Raw genomic sequence first — 13,573 nt, forward strand, 5'->3', positions numbered from 1 at the left:
GGGTCTTTAGTCCAATTTTTCTAGCTTCAACTCAATGCAGTGTTACCTCAGTGTAGGTATGAGCGAACAGATCTGGCAGTAGGCATGAGAGCCAATCGCGGAATCCGCGCAAAAGCAGAGGCGTGGTGGCTAGGACAGCAGAGCACAAAACGGAGGGTTTCTGCACCTGAGCAGTCTCTTGTCAACCTGCGAGTAGACGGGCGGAACCTGCACGCCGAGCTGCATTTGTGCGAATTGAATGGATGCGCGGCCGCTGGCAGTTTTGGCCCGATTCGCGCGTCGAGACGCGTGTGATATTGGAAGCAGCAGAGTGCCGACTGTTGGTTGGTGTCAACCTGCGGCTGTGGTGCAGCTGCTGTGCAGGGTGTTGTTTGGACCCTGGATTTTCGTCTGATTTGAGCTTCAACTGCTGCTCTGCCGGACTCGGCTCGACGTTGGGCGGGTCTGAGTCAAAAAGTGCAGCTCTGCAATCTTGGTACCCCCTTGAAGGAGACTATCCCTTGGCCCAGGGTGAGGCATGCACAAAGCTATGCTCTGCGCAGCAGCAGCAACCGGGCGCTTCATTTGATATAGCAGCCTAAGTAGAGTCTAATTGAATGCGGAGCTCCAGATGAGATCCGACGCCATAGTCGCACTCGCACTCGCACTCGCACTCGACCACAATCACCACCACCATCGCCACCACCTTCCTCTCCAACTCACCCTAGACCACCCGGCAACTTCCATCATCGCAAAAATAATGTCGTCACCCTCCCTACTCGAGCCGAACCACCAGCGACTGGTGGTCGCACTCCTCAATCGAGCCTCCACCACACACCGCCTGACGATCCTCGACCAGCTCGTGTCCAACGACGGCGACGATGACGCTTCGTCGCCCTTCGAGCTGGTCGCCGAACGGTCGCTGCGACTCTCGCTGCCCGACGATGACGAGCTTCTGCGATCGTTGCTTGCCAGCGAAATCCAAGCGCACGGGGAAGCTGAAACGCTGGTGCAGTGGGCCCTCAAGTTCACTGCTGCGACCAGCTTTTTCCTTGTGCTCCAACGCAAGGCTTCTGCTGGAGAGCTGTCCTCGAAGAGTATCGGCGAGCTGTTTCTGAGTGACTACGCCCCGGCGCTGTGGGAGAAATACGGCCACGACGAAATCTATGTCTCCCCCAATCAAGCTACCGCCGAGATGCAGATCGAACTGCTCTTCCCGGACACCGTCGACAAGACCTCTGTCGACGCCGTTGCGCTTCCAACCGAGCCCGCACCTGCTACCGCGGAAGCACCGAGCATGACGCTCGCGGCATCCTCCTCAAGCGAAGGCGTTGGCGCCGGAAGCGGATTCAGCCAAGCCTCGGTCCTGTCATCCACATCAACGGCAGCCACGTCCACCCGACCACCAAGCCGCGCGTCACTGGTCCACCCAACCCCCAACCCGAACCCCACCTTCAAAGCCCGCCCCATCCCCTCCACTGTCAAAAGTAAACCCTCGATCGAGCCCCGACTCAGCAAAGCTGCTGCGCTGCGCATGGGTATCAAGCTGCCAGAGTCTCCCGCCGCCGCCGCCGCCGCGCGTAGCCGTACGTCCTCCTCATCGTCGTCGAGCCCATCCAAGGACGCTGCCACCGCCACCGCTGCTGCTGCTGTGGGGAGCGTGGGGATCTCAGGCGTGGCCAAACGTGCCGTAGCACCGCCCGTGTCGCTCAAAGCACCGAGCATTGCCCCGCGCCTCAACAAGGCTGCGCTTGCGCGTCAGGGTCAGGGCGGCAGCAATCCATCCGAAGCCAGCGCATCGAGAAGACCCGCCTCTGCTGCTGGTGCTGCTGGTGCTGCTGGTGCTGGGCATGTCTTCCCCTCGACTGCACCTGCACCGGCTGCCGCGCCTGGTGGGGGAGGAGTGCAGCCAGTGCCGCGCAAGCAGGTCGACTACTCCAACACGCCCGGCCACAAACGTCTCTCGCTCGCTGGGGGCAGATCCAGCATCGCGTCGATCGCACCGCCGGCGATTGCGCCTCGGCAGAACAGGGCCAGCATGAGCCGGATCCAGCATCAGCCCACGGGCGGCGCGGCAGCGAGCGCGGCGCCGCCCTCTGCGTTCAAAGGCGCGACCAGGGGACACACGCGTGCAGCCAGCGTCGCTTCTTCTTCAGTATCCACGCCGGTGGCGTCAAAGGAGGAAGGGAGCGTCGAAAGAGCGCGCAGACCAGTCGACTTTGCGCACACGCCCGGCCACAAACGCGCCAGCCTCTCGCTGCTGTCCACCATCCCGTCGCTCGCCGCACCGTCCTTGGCGCCCCGTCAGAACCGTGCTTCGCTTGCACGTGCGCGTCCGATGAGCTCCTCCACCGCACCCGCCCCCTCGGCAGCGTCGACAGCGTCGACGAGCACCAGCAACGCAGCAGCAGCGACAGGGCCAACAGACTTCACCCACACCCCGGGCCACAAGCGCCTGTCGCTGCAATTCTCGCTTGCGTCGCTCAGGGCGCCGTCGATCCAGCCCAGGTTGAACAAGGCTGCTGGGGCGAGAATTGGCGCGGGTGCTGCAGGCGCTGGCAACGTGAACACAGGTATGAGCACCAAGTAAGGAAGAGAATCTCATCGAACTCGATGCATTACAGAAAAGACAAGAGAGGGGTTGATCGAATTTGATTCGGAAACAAGAGAAAAGTGTCCGTATGTGTGACAAAGATAAAGAGAGAGAGAGAGGGGGGCGAAAGAGATCAAAGGCGACAAAGTACGACATTGTCATTGGATGTCAAGAGACAAAGGAAGAGCAGAAAGTGTTTAACTTAGTTACGACTCGGAAAGGACGTTCTCAATCTCGGCATTGATAAACGCCTTCCTCGACTCGATCGAGGTTGCATACTTTTGCTCCAGCTTGGCACGCAGCTGCTTCTTGGTGATGGTCGTCAAATCCGACTCGGCGATCAAGCTTCGAATATCCAGCTTGATCTGACTATCGGATGGCAGGCCATCATTCGAAGCAGCCGCTGCTGCTGCACTACCAGCATCTCGTGGAGGACTGTGACTGCCTCCACTGCCTGACAGGCGCGACGCTTGTTGCTGTTGCTGTAGGTATTGCTGCTGCTGCTGCTGCAACTGCTGCTGCTGCTGCTGCTGTTGCTGGTGATCCGCATACCCGCCAAACCCGAGCTGCGAGCCGCCATAGATCGACTGTGTCGCCGCCGCCTGCGGATAGCCGTACATGCTCGCAGTCGTGTTGAAAGGCTGAGGCATGAAACCACTGCCGCCCGTCGGCATGCCAAAGCTCGAGCTAGGAGGCAAGCCATACATCGACATGGCCTGTCCGCCATACCCACCGCCTAGACTATAAGTCGACTGACGAGCAGGATCTTGAGGGAAGTAACCGCCGCCGCCAATCTGCGAACCGGGACCAGGCGTGTGTGCACCATACTGCGAAGGTGTGCCACCAAACGATGGCGAGGGACTGTGTCCAAAGCTTGCATTGGTAGGCAGCATCGGCTGTCCGTACAAGCTTGGAGCATACTGCGAACCCGCACGCGATCCCAGCGACTTGTTCTCGGCGCGCGCGGCCTCGATGATCGATCCGATCGAGCGCGCCGAGTTGCGCTCCCAAAGCTCGTTCTCGTAGTCGCTCCACGTCTGCAGAGGGATCTCGCTCGGATCGAACGTACCCTCTTCGTGCACTACCACCTTCTGGCCCTTTTCTCCCATCACGACACGCGTGTTACCCCACGAGAAGTCGTCCATGTGCCAGAAAGAGTACAGGGGCAAGAAGAGCGACCAGATCGGAATACCAATGATGTAGACGATCATCCAGCCGATCATCTCGAACTTGCGGTTGAGCAAGAAGATGAGCGCCTGGCAACCGTAGATCGCAGCCAGCATGATGATGGCAGTGAGCGGAACCGTACCGTTGGCCGTAGCCACCAAGACGATCAGGTAGACAATGTAGGCCACTGTCACGGGGGCGATGATGGTCGACAGCAGGTCGATGAATACGATGAATCTCATCGAAAACAGACAGAACCCACACAGACCCGGAGTGAAGATGAGCTCCACCAGGTTGTGGACGGTCGAGTTGATCCATCGTCGTCGCTGCGAGAGCAGCACCTTCCAGTCGTCGGGTGCCACGGTCCATGCCTTGCAGTCGCGGACAAAGATGGTCTTGTACTTGCCAAAGTGCTTGAGCACCAACGTCGTCAGATATCGATCCTCACCGAGGTGGAGCAGGTTCTTGGTGTGCAGCGTGTCGACGCGGTTCTCGGCATAGTCTTCCACGATTTGCGAGGCGATGAACAGCGGTCGATGCGTGTCGGGCGTGCGAATGCGGAACATGGAAAAACAACCGGGCAGACAGGTGACGGATCCGAACAGACTCTCGAACGCCTTGGCAAGGTAGTGGGAAATGTAGTACTCGTAGACCTGAAGCATGGTGATGATGCTCGCCTTAGCGTTGGACAGCGCCGTCTCACCACAGAGACCGATGACCTTCTTGTCGCGAATGAACGCCGAGATGAAACGGTTGAGCGACAGCGCCTCGACCTCGGTATCGGCGTCGACCTGCAAAATGTACTCGTAGAAGCTCGGGTTGACTCCGATAACGTTCTTGATCTGGTGATAGATCTCGAGCTCCATCGGATTCATCGGCAGACCAAAGTGCACCTTGTTCAGGAAGCGCATGAGAACCAGCTGAGAGTCACGCTTACCTCGGTTACCGGGTCGCGAACGCTCCGATGGTTTACCGCACTTGACGACAACAATGTAGGGCACAACGTGACCGTGGTGCTCGTACAGGCCGCTGTAGACCTTGGCCATGTTGTGCTGCTTGCTGCCTTCGCCAAGCGAAAGGAAGCTGAGCGCCTCGGGTTCCAGGTTGGGGTCGGCACCCAGGATGTCGAGCACGATGCGTGGCGTGGGTCGGTCGTTGCCCGAACCAACAATCATACCGTCGCAAATGATGAAGAGCAGCTTGCGCTTGTCGTCGTACTTGAGCGCAGCCAGTGAGTTGATCGTCTTGCGCATCGACTCTTCGCCTTCGGTGTAACAGGGGACCTGGCAGATGACAAACTTGTCGTGGTCCTCTGGCTTGCGACTACGTCCGAATTGGAGCGCAGCAAGGAACTTGAAGCCGAGGATGGCCACCATGACGAGCGACAGTGCCAACAGGATATACTGCGAAAAACGACACTGTGGCGAGTTGCGGTGGTCGACCTTGCCGATGAAGTACAAGTTGCGCAGACAGACTCGTTGGCGATCGAGTACATCCGGGTCGAGAGCAAGGTTGTCGAACTGCTTGGTGATGTCCTTGCCCGGGTTCTGGGAGATCAGACTGATGATAGAATCGCTCATGAACTTGCGGTTGGTGCCAACAGGAGCCTGGAAGCCGTCCGGGGCTCGGAGCACACCCTGGTTGCCCTGCTTGATGTAATCGCTGACGTCGTAGATGTCGCCGCGGTAGATGGCGACCGCACGTCCCTCCTCGAGCATATCGCGGATGCCATCGCCCGTGTATCCCATGAATCCGACTCGGTAGTTGGAGCGCAACAGCCACATGGTCTCGTAGTACCAGTCAGGTCGAGCATCGTCCGTGTGGTAGGATCGGAAGTCGTGATACTGAGCATTCTTGTCGGTCGAGTTCTCGTTGGACAGCTGCACCCACGGGCTGACGTTGCCGTCGACACCGTTGCAGAGAGCATTCACCTGAACGGGGAAGATGGGCGTGGCATCTTCTCCGGAATAGGCCAAGATCGTGTTTGCGGGAACGACGGGAACAACGGTCTTGTGACTGGCAATGAGGTTGCTCAGGTCGAACACTTCGCCGCGAATCGAGGTGAAGGAGGAGTCGCCCTTGTGCGAGGCAAACTCGGTGGGACTGTAAACGTGCTGCTTGGGGCAGATGAGGTTTCCGAGGACGACAATGACGAAGACGGCGCAAGCGCAGATGAACCAGATGATGATGTTGATGGCAAGCTTCTCGCGCCACGCCTGGCGGATGTCAGGCCTCTTGAGCGAACGGAAGCGGCTCAGAACGAAGGAAGGAATCCAGAAGGTGACGGCCCAGGTGAAGGCCACCCACTTGCGACGAGTCGAGGTCACACCGACCTCTTCGGCTACTTCGCCCAGCGGCTCTTCGGTGAAGGCAGCAGTGCCTGCTTTCTCGTTGAGGCCGTTCTTGCCCATGTCGGCAAACATGTTGCGCGAAGGAGCGTAAGCCTCGGATCCGATGACGGATGGAGCAACGCTGAGTGCTCGGCCAAAGCTGTTCCTGGGAAGGGTGCCAGACATGCCCGAATACTGGCTCTTGACCTCTTCGAGGCCATCGTCGTGCTCGGCGGCACCCCCTCCGACGAGGGGCAGGGCGACAGAGGAGCGCTCCTTAAAAGGATCGCCGTAAGTCCCGACAAAGTCGTGGCTGCGACTGCGCATGTAATCGTCGTTCAACGCAGCCACGGGTGAGAAGGGATCGTCCTCACCGCGTGCTGCTGCGCCGGCATCGAGCTGGGCTCGCTTCTCATTGTTCTTGGCCTCTTCTGGGTCGGCAGCGCGGAGCTCGTCTTCGAGCTCGCGGAAAGCGGTGTGCGAGAGGAAGACCTTGACGCGGCCCGAGGCAGCCTCTTCGTCGGACCAGGACATGACCTCTCGAGCCGCCGAGAACTTCTGCTTGGCCTCGCCCGAGACGGCGTTGCGCATCTGGATGGCCTCGAGCGAGGGAATGTCGGCGTAACGCTGGCAGAACTCTTCGTAGGTCATACTGACACTGTACTCGTGGAGCAGCTTGCGCGACATCTCGGACAAGCCAAGTGTGGTGATCTGCTGTTTGACGACGCGAGCCTCGAATTGGTTGGGAAGCTGGTTGTCGTTAGGTCGAAGGCAGAGCGTGAACCAGGTCTTAGTTTCCTCGAGCGTCTCGAGGAGCAACTCGAGAGCTCCGCGGAAATCGCCAGCCACGCATCGAACGGCATTCTTCTTGGCGCCGGAAGCGTCGCCAGCATCATCGTCCGACTCATCGTCCTCGTTACCGCTCTTTTTGATCGTGTTGCTACGCTTGACTGTATTGCCACGGTTGGGTCGGCGGGTGGATGGTGCACGCATGGGCCTGACGGACTGCTGAGCAGCGACGATGGTGTGGTCATTTTTGGGATGCGACTGCGTCTTGAGCACCTTGGTGTTGAAGATGCCACGAATGAAGGGGATGGTGGAGCCAGGCGCAAGTGTGGGGTCGGAACCAAGCTTGCCGGGTTCTTGCTGGTTGCCTCGGAGGAGCGAGACAAAGTCGGGACTGACCACCTCGCTGTTCTTCTCGAGGAGATTCTCGCTGGTGTAGGTGACAGCGCTGTTGTAGTGGCTAATGGTAAAGCTCGAGAAGCCGCTGCGGTCGGCGGGACCGACCTTGAAGGATGGGTGGTTGCCCCATCGCTTGCCAAAGGCTTCGATCATGGTCTGATCGGTCTTCTTGGGCATCCTTCGCGCCTGGTCGTCCATGATGTGGACGAGGCCACCGGGCTGGTTGGCCATGAGGCGCAAAGTCTCTGCATTGTCGAAGTAAGGGATCTCGGGCGAGAGGTGGCTGATACCCTCGTCGGCAAACTCCTCGCGTTGCTTCTCAAAAACGCTGCGGAGCATGAAGCGGTGCAAATTCTCGCAGGCAAAGTTGACGCAGAACTGGTCGAGCGAATTGCCCTTGGAGAGGTTCTGGAAACCGGGGAGGTCGAGGAGGCCAATGAAGGTGTCGAAGTCGTCGCGGCAGAGCTTCTCGTTGAGGCTCTCGTTGACCCAGGCAAAGAGAAGCGAGTAGAGCGACTTGGCGAGATCGTCACGGTGGTCCGAGGCTCCATCGGCATCGAGGAGAATGGTGCAGACTTCGTTGCGGATCAGCTTGGTTTTGTAGGTGAGCGCTTCTTCTAACGACTTGGACGGGATGCCAAGGTATTCGGCCACCTTGTCGAGCACCTCGGGGTTGCGAACGGTAGCCGAGTCTTGGGTGCGATGACGGTCGTAGTGGAACTCGATGTTGCCGAGGTGGAGGATGGCAGCCAGCACCTGGCAGATGGAGGCAACGTGGCGTTTGGAGAAACCGACATTCTTGAAGGCAAGCTTGAGCCTGTTGAACTTGGCGGCATCTTGGTTGTCGGCGTTGCGCGCAGTCTGGCCGAGGTAGCGGAAGGAGGCGGCGTCGTGAATGCCGAGATACTCCTTCTCCTCGTCCGAGGCACCGGCGACCATGTAGTGGAAGACGTGGAAGTTGCGTTCGCTGGAAGCGGCACTGACGACGCGGTTCTTCTCGAGGTAGTAGTCGAGGGTTTTGGCACCGACGAGCTTGCCCGAGTCGGAGAATTGGAGTTCGGTGTACTTTCCAAAACGAGAGGCGTTGCTGTTGTCCAGGGTACGCGAGTTTCCGAGGGCTTCGAGGATGTATTCGGCAGAGGGAACTTGGAAGGCAAGCTTGGAGCCCTTTTTGCCGGGTGCGGCTACGCTGAGGTCAATGAGGGCGCGAATGGCGAGACGACGAACTTCGCTCTTTCCACTCGAGGTGTCTCCGCTGTTGGTATGCGAGAGGGAAGAAAATGTCAGCAAACAAGGAATGATACAAGGTCAAGGAGAAGAAAGGAAACGAGAAACTCACGCCATGAGCAAGCTCTGATCTTGGCCGGTGCGTCGCATGTAAAAGTAGGCATTGCAAGCGTGGGCAAAGATGTGTGGAGGCAAAGCAGCGCCGCGAAGCTGCTTGTTGGTCTCGCGGTAGTCTCTTGTGTATTCGCGCAAGGTGTCATCGCTGTTGCGGTTTCCAGAGGATGCGTAGGGGTTGACGGAGACGAGGATGGAGTCGGAAAGGGCGGTGTAGGGCAAGCCAGAGTAGAATCTATCGCGAAGGACGGAAAAGATGGTGTCTGGAGTGATATTGGTGAGCTGCGAGAGCTTGGCCACCTCTTCGGACGGTGGGTTGACTGCCGACATGGCGTCGAGCAGGGATGTGAGGCAACGGCCAAACGCAGACGAGCCGCGGGCGTTGACAAGGTGAGGTGACTAGAACGAGACCTGCAGGACGAGACTTGCAGAAGGCGAAGAGCGTGACGAGCGTGGTGTGGCAGGCTTGTTCGATGCGCGAAACCCTTCCGCGAGACGTCGTCGCTCTTGAAAGACTTGAGTGAGTGAGTCGAGATGGTGGACTGAAGGTTGAGCGCAAACGGTGAAGCCAGCGGGAAGGGAATAGAAAAGAGGAGGCTGGCAGGCAGGGCTGAGCTGGAAGAGATGGAAGGGGCTTCGCGATCTGATCGAGATGAAACGCCAACAGCAACACGCACGCCCTGGGACGATGCTGGCCAATGGACGAGACGAGAGTGCTGAGACGAGGAGCGGGAATGTATGGGAGAAAGGCAGAGATGGCGGGGGAGATGGAAACACTAACCGTATGGTCCGATAGCCAGAGAGAATGCAATGTCGAAGCCAGGACGAAGCTAGAAGGGCGCCTTCAGGGGGTTCACCCGTTTGAAATTGACACCAAGCGTGGACAAGACGGAGCATCGACCGCGACATTCTCAGCCAAAAAGTCACAGCCAAAGCGAGCGATCTTTGCGTTGCTGCAATTTCAAGCCAAAAAAAAGTCCACGCACTCTTCGATGTCGGCTCCCTGTCGCTTGGCGTGCGCTGGCGTAGACGTTTGTTGGATGGGAGAACAATGAAAATAAATAAATTATTAGTAATGGAATAAAATGGAACAAAAGGGGGCCAAGCAGGAGCGCCGCTGCATCTCGTACAGTACATCGACTCGCTTGCTTGGTCTCCTGTCGAAACCCTATTGTTTCGTTCCAGGCAAAGGACATGGCACAAGTAAGTGTGACTCTGCAACAACGAGTTCCATAAGGTCGAGCGTCAAGCCTCACTGATCAGAGTCTGTCGACGAGGAGAATCTGCCTTGCTCATTCTATTTATGAAAAGGAACAGGCGCGCACCGACCAGTAAAGTCGAGGTCAAGGGTCTCGTTTGAAAGTTGGTGTTGGATTCAGAATTTCGTGGAATGCTCGCTCAAAGGGGAACGTCGAAGCGAGACGAGGTTCAAGCAAGGGTCACTTGTTGCTGCCAGCGAATGCTGTGCCGCAATTTCGTAAGGAATAAATAAATAAATATATTTAAATTACAGATACAGTAAAAGGAACAAACGCCGTCGCCGGAGGTGCTCGTGCAGCGGCCCGTTCGTGTCTATCTTCGTATGTTTCATGGCCCGGTTATGGCGTCGTCGTCGAGGCTAAACAGCGATGGCTCGTTTGGTCGTGATGAGGCATACTGTCTCCGGTTGGTGTCATATCAAGCCAGTCTACGGTCGGCTGCTGTCAATCAATTCCTGCCATCGACATTGGCAGGCTGCGCCCTGCAGTGGGCGGAGATGGAATATCCACCTATTGGTGTACATCATGCCGTCACGCTGTCTGCTCCCACCGCTTTTCTTCGTTTAAAAAGTCCTGTGGTCCTTCCGATCGTCGAGAGTGCCTGTTTTCCAGATCCACGCTCGTCGAAAGGCTGCGGCTCGTTGATCTCTCTCTAACGCTACTTTCCACAGCATGGGCTTGATCCTTCCCTCAGCCTCAGTGGCGTCCCACTCTCAACTACGTGCGCTTGAGAAGCAAAGCCGGGTTTGGCGGGATGTCGTTCGAAAGCCAGACGCGCGAGCAAAGAAAAGCCGACGAGCCTCGGATTTCCAACGCCGTAAATTGAAACTCGAAACCAAATGGCAGCTGCTGCTGTTGACGGTTTTTTTATGTTACACCGGAGTATCACACACTCCCCAGATTTGCGTCGTCGACGAAGCGCAACATCATTCAGACAACGCCATCACCAATGCAGAATCAAGGAGTTAGTATTGCCTTCGTTGGGTGGCGGATGAGACGCCGTCTTTGGTCGGGAACAATGCACTCTAGAATCCATCCTTGAGCTTGAGCCGGTTAGTCGCCTTGTCCATCACCGCCACCTTTCGCACCGCTGCACTCAGTTGATCCTTGATGTGCGGCTCCGACTTGAGACGCTTTCGGAAGTGCTGCACAAGCTCGCTCGTGTTGGCAATCTTACCATCTCGAATCAGCTGGATGATCTCGGCTTCCACTGCGTTGGCAGGAACACGCGGCGCGCCAGGGCTGCCAGCTCGCGAAGCCGGCTTCGAGCCGGGCGGCGATCCCGAAGGCGAGCCCGCTCTCGAACCTGAGCCGCCCACCTTGACACGCTTAGCCTCGGGATGGCCGCTGGCTGCATTGGATCCAGCTGCGGCCGAGCTCGGCGTAGCAGGACTGTCTGTCCTACGTTTCAGTCCAGACATCGAGGTAGAGCCGCTCAGCGTAGACGAAGCATCAGGGGAAGCAGCGAGCGGTGGCGACTCTGCGCGTCCCGGGCTGACGCTGCGAGCAAGATTGGGACTCGACGAGCGACTGACCTGCTTGCTGCCGATCTTGGACGCACCACGCGTAGGACTCGTGGCACGCTGAGCCAAGCTTACGTGTCCAGCGCCAGGACGCTGCTGCGTCTGGCTGCCGCCGAGCGTGACGGGCCGCTTTTCGGGTCGATCTGTCGGCGTGTTGGAGCCAGAAGGCGTGGTGGAAGAAGGTTTACCCTTGTTCTTGACCGCTTCCTTTTCCTTTCTTTCGCGCTCTTCGCGAGCCAGCTGGATGGCCTTTTCCGGATTGGCGACGTACGATTCCTCCTCGTCCTCGTCCGAATCATCCGTGGCGTAAGGGTTGCGTCCGTCGTCATCCTTCTCGTACGCTTCGTTGCCTTCGCGCTTGCCCAGCGCACGCATAATTTTCATCATCTGCTTGCCGCTTCCCGTCAACATCTGATCCTCATCTTCGGGTGCGCTCGCCTCTTCGGCCGCATCTTCATCGTCACCCATGTGGTTGGCACGGGCCATCTCTCGCTTGAGGCGCTCCTCGAGCTCCTTGGCTTCCTCATCATCCACCACATCCGCTTCGGGATCGTGCGTCTCTTCGTCGTCGGCAAAGTCTTCCTCGTAGTCGAGCTCGTCGTAGCCAGCACCGGGACTGTCTTCCCTCTTTCGTCTTTGCGAGCGGCTGGTATCGTCGTCATCGTCATCGCGCAGCAGCTCGCCGCCATGCACGGCCATCAGGTTGCGGCGACGGCCTGCGCCAAACGACATGCCCGTGGGCAGCGAGAGCTGGTTAACCTGGGGCCAACTGCGCCAAGCTGCGCTGTCCTCGTTCCTGCTGGCCGGGGAGCCAGTCGAGATGGGCTTGTTGCGCAAAGCCCATCGATCCATTTCCTTGGTCTTTTGATACTTTTGGTACTCTTGCTCCACCTGCTCATTGGTCATGGTGGAATGCTTAGGCTTTTGCAGGAATTTGTACATGCGAGAGACCGGCACCACCTTGAAGCCACCGGCGTCACGCTCGTCAAAGACAAAGAGAACGTGCAGCGAGGACGCTTCGGAGCTCGAGTCACCCTCGAGCTTTCCGATCCAAGGTGCGTGCGAGGTGGATGACGACGCACCAGACTCTTGCTTGATGCCATCTTCGGGCTTGACTTTGCTGCTGCCGTTGCTGTTGGAATCGTGCATGTTGACGTCGCCGTTGGCATCTGTGTTGCTGGTGTTGGACTGCTTGGCCTTGAGCTCATCGATGTGATCCTGCAGAGCGCGTGCACCGTTGGGGAGGGGTGTACGAATGCTCTCCCATTCTTCTGAAGTCTCGAAATCTTCGAGGACCCAAGGAAAGTGTTCTTCCTTCATGGTCTTTCTTGCACTGTCTGCTGCCTTGTGGATCTCTCGCACCTTTTTCTTAAAGAGCTTGCTTTTGGGAGGACGGGCGCTTCCACCTGGTGCGATGAGATTCTGATCGGCACCCGGACCTTTGGGAGCGACTTCTTTCTTGATGACTTCTTCGATACGCTGCAGATCGTCGTCCGGACCAGGCCATGTGAGAGGCTGACCATCCTTGCCCATCATGGGACGATTGTACTTGTCTGTGATGGGATCACCTGGGTTGGGACGAGGCAACTTGAGCCTGGGCGGATTCTTGCGATTGAGCTTGAGCGGCGGGATGAACTGCGCCGTGTCGTTGGGGTCGACGCGGGTGTGATGCGCAAACTTCATGAGATGCGTGAGCCACTGCCCGCAGTCGGTCGAGAGCAGAGGGATGTCCCGGTAGGTGGTGGGCGGCGGCGGTGGCAGGTCCTTTTTGTCTTCTTCGGCCTTGAGGTTGGAGCGAGCGCTGCCGCCGTTGGCAGGTCGTGCTCTTTGCACGCTGGCTCTGCCATTCTCTGCCTTTACGCTGACTGAGCCGGGCTCAGCTTTAACGGGAGGCATAGCGAGGAGGTGTGATGCGCCGTGAGGGACAATACAGTCGGGTGACAAGGGTGAGATGATAATCTTCTGCAAGTCGTCGAAGTGCAGCAGCAGCAGGAGCAGCCGAAGCAAGCACCTGAGTTCTGGCTAAACCCAAACTTACTCCACTTGTGCCTTTCTCGCACGGATCGCTCTTACCGGTTCCTCTACCGGACGCGTCTCTGTTGAGCTGCTGCAGTTGCAGGCCGCGGCACGACAAGGCGCGATGCTCAAAACCCAGAATCAGCTGGCTCTGAACACGGGAAGCAGAGCTCAGACCCT

At 58.0% G+C, this 13,573-nt stretch overlaps 3 protein-coding genes across 3 annotated transcripts; 1 reads left to right on the plus strand and 2 right to left on the minus strand.

The window, feature by feature from the left end:
* Positions 1–739: 739 nt before the first annotated feature.
* On the plus strand, positions 740–2,569 carry EX895_005863 (uncharacterized protein; the record flags this gene model as incomplete). Its single annotated transcript, XM_029886455.1, has 1 exon — positions 740–2,569. One exon carries the CDS (start codon positions 740–742, stop codon positions 2,567–2,569), a length of 1,830 nt encoding a protein of 609 aa, XP_029736768.1.
* A 209-nt stretch (positions 2,570–2,778) lies between these two features.
* On the minus strand, positions 2,779–8,925 carry EX895_005864 (uncharacterized protein; the record flags this gene model as incomplete). The annotated part of the gene is made up of 2 exons (XM_029886456.1): positions 2,779–8,509; positions 8,594–8,925. 2 exons carry the CDS (start codon positions 8,923–8,925, stop codon positions 2,779–2,781), a joined length of 6,063 nt encoding a protein of 2,020 aa, XP_029736769.1.
* Positions 8,926–10,879: 1,954 nt separating this feature from the next.
* Positions 10,880–13,273, minus strand: EX895_005865 (uncharacterized protein; the record flags this gene model as incomplete). Its single annotated transcript, XM_029886457.1, has 1 exon — positions 10,880–13,273. The coding sequence occupies one exon, from the start codon at positions 13,271–13,273 to the stop codon at positions 10,880–10,882; it is 2,394 nt and encodes a 797-aa protein (XP_029736770.1).
* Between the last annotated feature and the right edge of the window lie 300 nt (positions 13,274–13,573).

The sequence above is a fragment of the Sporisorium graminicola genome, chromosome SGRAM_8 (genome assembly GCF_005498985.1).
Source record: "Sporisorium graminicola strain CBS 10092 chromosome SGRAM_8, whole genome shotgun sequence".
NCBI lineage: Eukaryota > Fungi > Basidiomycota > Ustilaginomycetes > Ustilaginales > Ustilaginaceae > Sporisorium > Sporisorium graminicola.